The following is a 9,282-nucleotide window of genomic DNA, read 5'->3' as shown; positions in this document are numbered from 1 at the left end:
AGCTGGAGCGAGAGTGGTATTCTGGAGTAAATATGTCTGTGTCTTCCCTCTACCTCAATCAAGACAAAACAGTGCGCTTCAAGAGGAGAAAAGCACGCTTCTCCTTCAGTGAAGTGCACATACTGCTGGATGAAGTACGGAAGAATCGCCACATTCTTGTGGGTGAGTTTTACATGCCTTTGCCAAGCCAAAAATTGCTGAGCCAAAAAGTAAAATTACTAGTAAATGGATAAACTGTGCTAATATTTTCCAAATTTGTGTCTGTGCATAGGTAAGTTTAACACTGGCATTCCATCTGATGTGAAGAAGAGGAAATGGGCAGAGATCACAGCACGTATTAATGAGATTGGAGAGTGTGACAGAGAGATCATGGAGGTTGTAAAGAAATGGTCAGACCTCAAATGCGACACAAGGCGTAAAGTGGCTGCCCTGCGGTCTGGTGGTAATTTGTCCCTGTCTCAGCGATTGGCACGGTCCAATATTGAACTCTCCCCAACTGAAGTCATAGTGGAATCCATCCTTGAATTGGACAAGAAGCCATGGGAAGCTTCCCAACGGGCCCCAATTCGCAGTTACAGTGATGGTCAAGAGGGTGGAGGTGAGGATGAGGAAGAGGAAGATGGATCATTGATGGGGATAGGATCGGTCCACAGTTCGCCGGGTAGAGGAATGGACTTTGGAGGGATGCCTGCTGCAATGAGTGGAGCTGTGGGTGCTTCAGAAATGCAGTATGATGGCTCCAAACCTGGAGGTAAACAAACAATATATTTTGCATTTTCCACACATCTATTAATAGATCTGAAAAAGCCAAAATGTCACTAATATAATGAAAAACTAATAATACAGTATAATTAGTAAAATTTATATTTTCATAATGTACCTAGTTAGAAGGTCCACAACATAATTTACCACATTAGCTGAGAGAATTTCTTTCATATGTAAACAGATTGTGCATTTTAACTGAAATATATCCATATGAACCGATATCAAAACGAGAGCTTGTGAATCCGATTCGATTCAAGAAATCTGTATCAATACCCAGCCCTACTTATTTCTCATAGTCAGGCATCCAGAGACAAATCAGTCACTCCAAAGAGCAAAAAGGCCTTATAACTGTGACTTTTTTTTTTTTTTTTTTTTGTGATTCTTAGTAATCAATAAGTAGTTTGTAAATCATTTATAATGCAAGATTAAAGCTACATACTGATGTAAATTTTGGAGAGTCTTATTTTGCAGTATTTTTGACTCGTTTTGTAACTTTATATAGATTACGAGTGATATAAATAAGGCAAGTAATTATATTAAGATATTTTTTTTTTTTTTCATTTACAAATTTAAAAAATTAAATAATAAAAAACTTAGTCACAATTCTTGTTACTGTATATAGATTACTAATATGGCAACTGCATATTTTTTGTATTTTCTGCCATTAACGAAGATGAAAAAAACAACCAAAATTTTTTTTATTTCATTATTATTATTATTATTATTAATAAATTATTTTTATTGTTTACTTTGTTTTATCCCAGATCCCGAATCCAACATGGTAGACTCCGATGAAGATAACCATGACCTCCTTCCATCATCCTCTATGGCATCTGTCTCTAACTCTCATTCTGAGGAGGACAGAATTGCAACTAGAGGCAAGGTTGGACACACTGCCTCATTTAAAACAGCCTCGTCTTTCTCAGGGGTGGAGCCAGACAGTTCACGTGAGCAGTTAGCACACAATGCTAGCCTTAGCGTGCAAGAGCAGCACGCCACTAACACCCTTCTGTCCACCGTATCCCGTTCGCTTGAGATTCTTGCGCAGTCTGTGCAACAGCTAGCAGAAACACAGCAGGAGTTTGCACGTGAATCACTGCAGCTACAGAGGGACACCGTGCAGGTGTTGCGTGAATTTGCCTCTGGTGCACTAACGATATTGCAGGAAAAGGTCAATGGAAAACCTGTGTTGTGAAAGTTGCATTTAGCACCACAGTAGTGCAAATTTTCTGAACCAAAATCATGATTAACAAGCATTACAGTGTTCAACCCATTGTTTTTGTTTGCAATTGCAGCCATACAATAAATATTACTAGCCATAGACCGAAACAACAAAGTACAAGTTTTCGCTGGAATGATATTAAACATCAGAGGGCGCTATGTATCTTTGGTCAAAATAATTTACATTATAACAAGATGATAACAATTATGTTTCTTAAGACATTTGACTTTAGTTCAAAATACAATGACATCTCAAAGAAAATCCTTTTGTAGTTTTCAAAAATACAAATACAGAACTTCAGCATTTTTTTTACCTAGTCTCTGTTTAGGGTTTAACTTTGGGTTGTTGTTTTTTTGAAGTGCAAAAAATTGTGTGATCACTCCCGAAATGTTAGCATCAGCCATTCACAAAGGTGTTTATGCCAATATTAATATGTCTTCCACAGCTAAATTTATTATTTTTCTATCACAACATCATCACATAAGGTTTATTGAGACTAAAGCCCAAAGTATACTTCGGTTAGACGCGAACTCTAGGCGTCTTCGTTACAGTACGCATGACACAAATTTCGTTATCAGCAGAATGCCCGAGCACTTAAGTCCGATTATACTTCTGTGTAAAACCTAAAGGCCCAAACATACTTAATGCAAGTACGTGAACACTGACACACCTTGCTACGCAAGCTCGTTTCCATGCATCGTTGCATGGTGAAATGTGTCGGCGCTCAATTCATAACCCATCGCAAAAATGTGCTGCATTATCTGCGTTGCTGCAAGGGTTGCTAGAGTGGATTTTCTGTTTTCAGTCAACAACTGTCATGGCATCAATTTGAGTCTTGCCGAACAAGTTAGATAATACAAACATATTTATGACTCCTCGTCCCCTCTCCATTAGAATAAAAGTGATTGAAAATGCTTTGCAAGAAATTGCAACTTCTCTAAATTCTGATAACGACATTGTAAAGAGAAAATGGAAACAACTACAGGACCGATTAGTCCAAGCCAGGAAGAAATGGAAAGGCATCTGCAGCGGAGATGCCGCAACTATCTATGGATATCCAGTCATTTTGGACATGTTGGGATGGCTTTTTGTCTTCATAAAAACCAGACCACAGAGTCAAATTTTCATAATTTGGTAATGTTGTTTAAATGTGACTGATCATAGGAAAATTTTATTATTGTTATTAAAAGCAAACTTCAATGAATACCCCTAGCATACCTGTCAAAAAAAAAAAATTCACTGTATTTCGCCCTAATCAGCCTTGCATAGATATAATGGAAAACCCTCGTGCTCCCCATCTCTCTCACACACACACTCCCATACTCGTGGACACACATTATACACATAATGCACACGTTTATGGCCCAAACATACTCGCAAGAGAAAAACAGTTATCATGTCAGTGCACTCCTGCATCACAGTGGTTTATAACGGGAATATGGCAACACATCTTGGCAATTTTTAAGCGATGTTACTTCTGACGAGAGCTGCAACAAAAAAGGTAATCCCAGATGCAATCTCTCATTTTTAGAGTTTCACTCTTTCGATGCCTCAAATAAAATCTCACATGCACATACGCACAACCTTATTTCTCCAGTTAGTCTTCGAGTAAAGCAGTGCAAGCCTCACTATCCTCCGTTTCTAGTTCTAACGTGACATTTTCGAATGAGCAATGAAGGCTTGAGCTGTATTAAAGTAAGACACTGAATCTGTGGCGGAAGAAAGTAGTTCCATGAGCATTTTAGGGATGAAACCCAGAAAATGTCTTGAGATAAAACCCTGAACTATGTCTTAAGGTGTGGTAACCGTGGTATAAGTGGAATAATTGACTCTGGCACAATAATGCATTATTTTTCAACAATTTAACAGTCCGTCATCAATTTTTCTTTGCATAAGCAAAGTTAAATCATGTGCAGGTCTAAATTTAGCAGATGCTTTTATTGAAAGGGATGTAGTAACATAAGCCCATTGGAGCAACCGGAGGTTAGGTAAACGCACCACACACTTTATTTGCATTGACTGCAGGGTTAAAAAACAAGAAGGGTTATAAAGAATATATATCTAACGATGAAAGTTGTGTATTTTAGATAGAAAGTTAATAATGTACCACAGTGCCTTTATTACTAATCCACCTCAAATCTGTCATGTTTGCCTTTGTGGCTCTAGCAGTTGGAGACAGATCAGGAAAATAGTCAGAGAGGACAGACACCATCCAGTACCCTTGACCTTATCCCCCCTACATCTGTGCTACCACAGACTCCTCTACAGCCAGAGCCCCAACAAGAGTCTGATGTCCAAAAGTAACCACAGCCACAAACTGCCCCACTCTTCCTCCTCTCATCCTTCAACATCATACACTACTTGGCATCAAAAAACCCTCTATCACCCTCTTGTGGTGTGTTGTTTGTAACCGCCAGAGCAACGCAAGAGCGCACGTAAAGTATGTATGACAGGACCGCACATGGGCCATGCGTTGACCAAGCACTCGCCTCTGCCTTCGTGTACTTGCATGAAGTTTGTTTGGGTCTTAAGATGTAGGCTCTGCGTAGTGGTCAATGTCGTGGTTCGCATTTATATTTCTGCAGCCAAAATGCTAGTGTATTGAGAGAAATGTTCTAGAATATAGCTATTGTGTTGCTCACATACCAAATATATAACAAACATATAAAGCCCGGGGGAAAAGCATAGAGTTAAAAAGTTGTAAACAAATATGTCATTTTGTGTCACGTTTTCAATTTTAATTTCATGAAGCATAAACCGAATGCGAAAGACGAAACGAGTTCAAATAAAAGGTGACGATCACTGATCAATTGATACAATGCATATATCTTAAAATAACCCTGGAGAAAATGTGCCACTACTTCGGATATCTTTTTTTGTCATTCTACAAAGTATACTTGTTCCTTAAGCGTTCGCGTCAAAACCAAAGTACTTTGTGCTTAACCTGTTAAAAGTTAGGACCTTTCTTGAAAAGTTATCTCAGATGTGTGATTTACTCCGATTTATGTAATTTATAGTTGTTGTTTTTTTAACGTCTAATAATGCAAGAAAATGGTAATCAATCATGTTTATAATCATGTGGTCAGACATGATGATGATGTGAAAGTTTTTATGTAAATGCATCTCAATAATTATGTATGAAATGTGTGTTTTATTCACCTTCACTGGCACATGAAAGGAAACCGGTCTATACACAACTCGTATACATTTATTGCAGCTCTGTTAGTTAAGATGCTTCTATGGAGTTTTGGTGTTATTCTGAAACTTTCAGAGACCGTATGCACTACATCTATACGCAGTTTTAAGATCTTAATATTTAAGACAAATAAGCAGTCTTATATTTTGTCTGTTTTGTATGATTTAATTACATTCTTTTCCAATGAAATTGTCAAAAAAAACAATTATGTTGAATTTTCTTTTGATAAACCATGCACATGGATCAATAAAGTGTGAGGAGTTTACTGTTAGGCAGAATTTATTATTTTGAGCTGATAATATTTTGTCACTAGAGGGCAGTGTGCCTTTTAATTGAACCTGCAAGTTCCTAATTTTCATAGAATAATTATTTCGTTTGTCGATTCAGTGTCATTGAAATTCCTGCTCTGGTAGTTGTGTTTTTTTTTTGTTTATGAATGAAACGGTTTACCATGACTTCTCAGGTGAGCCATATATTTTATTTTAACATTTTAATTGTAAGTTTCTACTAGTGTATTGTTTCTTTTTCAAGATTTTCCTATGTTATGATCCTTTTGTGTATATAATTTTTTTTTTTTTTCTGTTGTGTATAAATGCTGAACATAACCACACAGTTTCTGTATGCTTGTAAGTTTAGGGCAGGAGTTGAGGGGGAGTGATTAGATCAAATGCATTGTTCTCCTGCTCTCAAGCGCTGCAGAGCTCTGCTTCAACAGCTGCTGCTGTGTGTTTCTAATGAAGAGTGATACTATGGGTGTGTGCGCTGATGCAGAGCTGTGGTTAGGGAATGCTTGTGCGTGTGCAAGACGGCAGCTGGTAGCCCTATTGTGTGGTTGGTTAGGGACTGCTGCTGCAGAAAAAGTGTACTGTAATGTGTCTGTCAGCAAAGAATATGTCTATAATGTGGTAGAGATTTATCATTTAGGCCCTCTAGATTTGACAAAACACCAGATAGACAGATAACACTGGGTTTTAAGGGAATATTCTGAGTTTAATACAAGTTAAGATCAATCAACAGCATTTGTGGCATAGTGTTGATTACCACAAATTTCTAAATTTTCTTAGAAACCCATCTGGGTTACAGTGAGGCACTTACAATGGAAATTAATGGGGCCAATATTTGGAGGGTTTAAATGCAGAAATAAGAAGTTTCCAAATTGATAAAAGCACTTATATTAATTTATCTCTTAAAATATGTATTATTTGAGCGGTAAAGTTGTTTAAATTATAATTTTTACAGTCTATCAAATCAGGTTCTTTGGGTTGACGGGAAGAAGCGGGGATCGGTTAACTTCAACTCAAACAGGTATGTTTATTTTTACAACTCAAACAGAACTCGTTTTTTAACACACACTTGCCACACAGGTGTATGTGCGAAGTTCTCTCTCCCCTCACTGGCATCTGGCTCACACTTAAATCCATCTACAACTCTCACTGCAATGACAAAGTGCTGTTAGAGACTATCATTGTCAGGTGATGATCCTTACCGTTCTCATGTCCGGATCTTGATCTCCATTCACAAGCCGGTATTCAACCACGCCCCCAACACCACATACCCCCACTGTCCAACTTAGGCCATGGAGCCATCCAGCCTACCGAGTACCCCCCCCACCCCTCCTTTCTTCTTTCTGGAGAGGAAGTCTGCAACAACCATTCTGCACCCATGGCCTGTGGACCACATTGAACTCAAAAGGCTGAAGAGCCAGATACCAACGGGTGACCTGCACGTTGGTATCCTTCACACTGGAGCAGGGTGTGGTCCGAACAGAGGGTGAAAGTAGATGGCCCCAGCTTCGCCTCCCCAGACAGTGCATTACAAATACCACACCGAGACGCTTTGCTACAGGACCCATTCGCACAAATTTCCCTAAATAAAGTGGTAAATGCTGGACAATTCATACACAAAATTAGAGGATGGGTGAGGTGGGGACTAACCACAGCCGTGACACTATGCTTTTGTCCCCAGAATTGAATCGTTACAGTCACTTCAGGATAATCATGGCTGTCCCCATGCACACATTACCTTGACCTTGTGACTAGCACCCAAAGCCTCATCTTGAACCAGGCATTGATGGATGGAGGTTTGGTTGCAACCCGAATCTACCAAGGCCTGGTATGTACCTGCCTTAATACTAAAAGGTATGTGGTACGTCCCAGCTCAATCATGGGCAGCTTGTGGCATGTCCAGGACCCGGACCACTGTCCTCCCCTCCATCCCTGGACATTGATTTTGGAAATGGCCAGGCTCCCCGCAGCACCAGCAAACTGGCAGCGGATCTATTGAATTGGGTGTGAGAGTGGAAAGGGACAGAAAGTACCGGCAGGTTACACTGACTCTGAAACCAGGGAGCCAGTTTAGGAGGAAGAACTCCCCGTTTCCGTGGAGGAGGGAAACTGAGTGGGTTGGAAGAGGGGCCAGAGAGAAAGATGAAGAGAGGGGCTCACCAGTCCATGGAAAGGCCGCCATATGGTATTGCCATTTTATATATTGTTCGAACAGCTTGATGAACACCTCTAGCTCATCCTCGGGCCTCCTGTGTTGGAAAGGATGAAGTGGGAAACGGTTAACTTCAACTCAAAGATAAGTTTATTTTTACAACTCAAACAGAACTCGTTTTTTAACACACACTTGCCACACAGGTGTATGTGCGAAGTTCTCTCTCCCCTCATTGGCATCTGGCTCGCTCTTAAATCTCAAACCCTCACTGCAGTGACAAACAGCTGTTAGAGACAATCATTGCCAGGTGATGATCCTTACCGTTCTCATCTCCTGATCTTACTCTCCATTCACAAGCTGGTACTCAACAATGCCCCCACCACCACACAGTCCTTTTAGGGTTTGTTAAAATTGGCTATAACTTTACACAGAAAAGGTTAGTAAGTGATTTTATCACCCTAAAATCACACTAACACACAAATTGTTTATGTCTTGTGGATATACTTTTGAAACTGTGCATTTTAACGTTTACAGATTGGCCCCATTCACTTCCATTGTAAGATCCCCACTGCAACCCAGATTTTTGCTTTTTTTTTTTTCTTAAGAAAAGGAGGGGCAAGTCAAAATAAATTTTTGTGGTAATCAATATTATGCCACAATTGCTGTCAATTCAGCTTAACTTGTATTGAATCCGGAATATTAATTTAAACTGCTGTTTCTGATGTTTTGAAGTTATAAACAGCAGGAGGTTGTTTTTAAATTATTTGGCAGAAATTTAAATAACATATTCACTTGTTCAAGCTGGTCACTTCAACCTTTGAGGTACATGCACTTTGAGGGACTTTGCAAAACAACACAACAGGTAATTTTACCTGACAGAATCACTGTGTGTGTGTGTGTGTGTGGCATGTGCATATTTTGACATGATTGCACTGTGGAAACTGCCACTCATCAGCTGCCTTCTGGAACAAAAGAAACAGATTGTGAATGAACAGCAGATAGATTTATCTACCCCCCCATGTACAACTGTCTTTCCTCCCCCTCTTCTGTTGATATGCTGACCTCTTCACCTTTCCTTCTCTCTTTCACCCCTGCTGATTCTCCTGCCTTTTCTTTTATCCTACATCTGTCACTCGGAATGCTTAGTAGCCAATTCTACCTCTGCTGCGAGGCCCTCTTTTCCTCAACACAGAGGTGCAGAGCTACATGGTGGTGCCCTGTGTAAATCCACCAAGAGACCCTTTTCATCTGTATGAGCCAGTCTTGTTTAGTCGCAGAGGCTTCAGTGCATCTATTCTGACATGTGAAATGTGTAACCAAAATAAGAATGTTTTCAATTTTCACCTGCCAGGTTCATATGTAAATTAGTTTGAAGGGACATTTCGCCCAGTATAATAATTTACTCACTATCGTGTTGTTCTAAACTTATGATTTTTCTTCTGTGGGACACACAAGGATATGTTTGGCAGAATTGCCAGAATGTTAGCTTAGTTGCATTAAATGGAAAAAAAAGATGCAATGAATGTAAATGGTGGCTGATGCTAATAACATTGTGCCTAACATCTCCTTTCCACAAAAAAGAAGACCATACTGATTTGGAACAACATGTGAGTATATATTGACAGAATATTCATTTTTGGGTAAACTCTTGTGTTGAGCTATG

At 39.4% G+C, this 9,282-nt stretch overlaps 1 protein-coding gene across 1 annotated transcript; it reads left to right on the top strand.

Moving 5' to 3' along the window:
• zgc:153990 (uncharacterized protein LOC768125 homolog) lies at positions 1 to 8,629 on the top strand. Its single transcript, XM_052094537.1, has 3 exons — positions 1 to 162; positions 272 to 751; positions 1,530 to 8,629. Exons 1-3 carry the CDS (start codon positions 33 to 35, stop codon positions 1,958 to 1,960), a joined length of 1,041 nt encoding a protein of 346 aa, XP_051950497.1. The 5' UTR covers positions 1 to 32; the 3' UTR covers positions 1,961 to 8,629.
• Positions 8,630 to 9,282: the final 653 nt, after the last annotated feature.

The sequence above is a fragment of the Xyrauchen texanus genome, chromosome 3, assembly GCF_025860055.1.
Source record: "Xyrauchen texanus isolate HMW12.3.18 chromosome 3, RBS_HiC_50CHRs, whole genome shotgun sequence".
Lineage (NCBI taxonomy): Eukaryota > Metazoa > Chordata > Actinopteri > Cypriniformes > Catostomidae > Xyrauchen > Xyrauchen texanus.
The sequence above is the reverse complement of the archived record's forward strand: the minus strand, read 5'-3'. Positions and strand labels throughout refer to the sequence as shown.

What these genes read in the sequence shown, in the direction of transcription:
- zgc:153990 (XM_052094537.1), top strand. Translation starts at nt 33, where the DNA reads ATGTCTGTGTCTTCCCTCTACCTCAATCAAGACAAAACAGTGCGCTTC. An exon ending in GAATCGCCACATTCTTGTGG is followed by an intron (nt 163 to 271) that starts GTGAGTTTTACA and finishes GTCTGTGCATAG; the next exon opens with GTAAGTTTAACACTGGCATT. An exon ending in TGATGGCTCCAAACCTGGAG is followed by an intron (nt 752 to 1,529) that starts GTAAACAAACAA and finishes GTTTTATCCCAG; the next exon opens with ATCCCGAATCCAACATGGTA.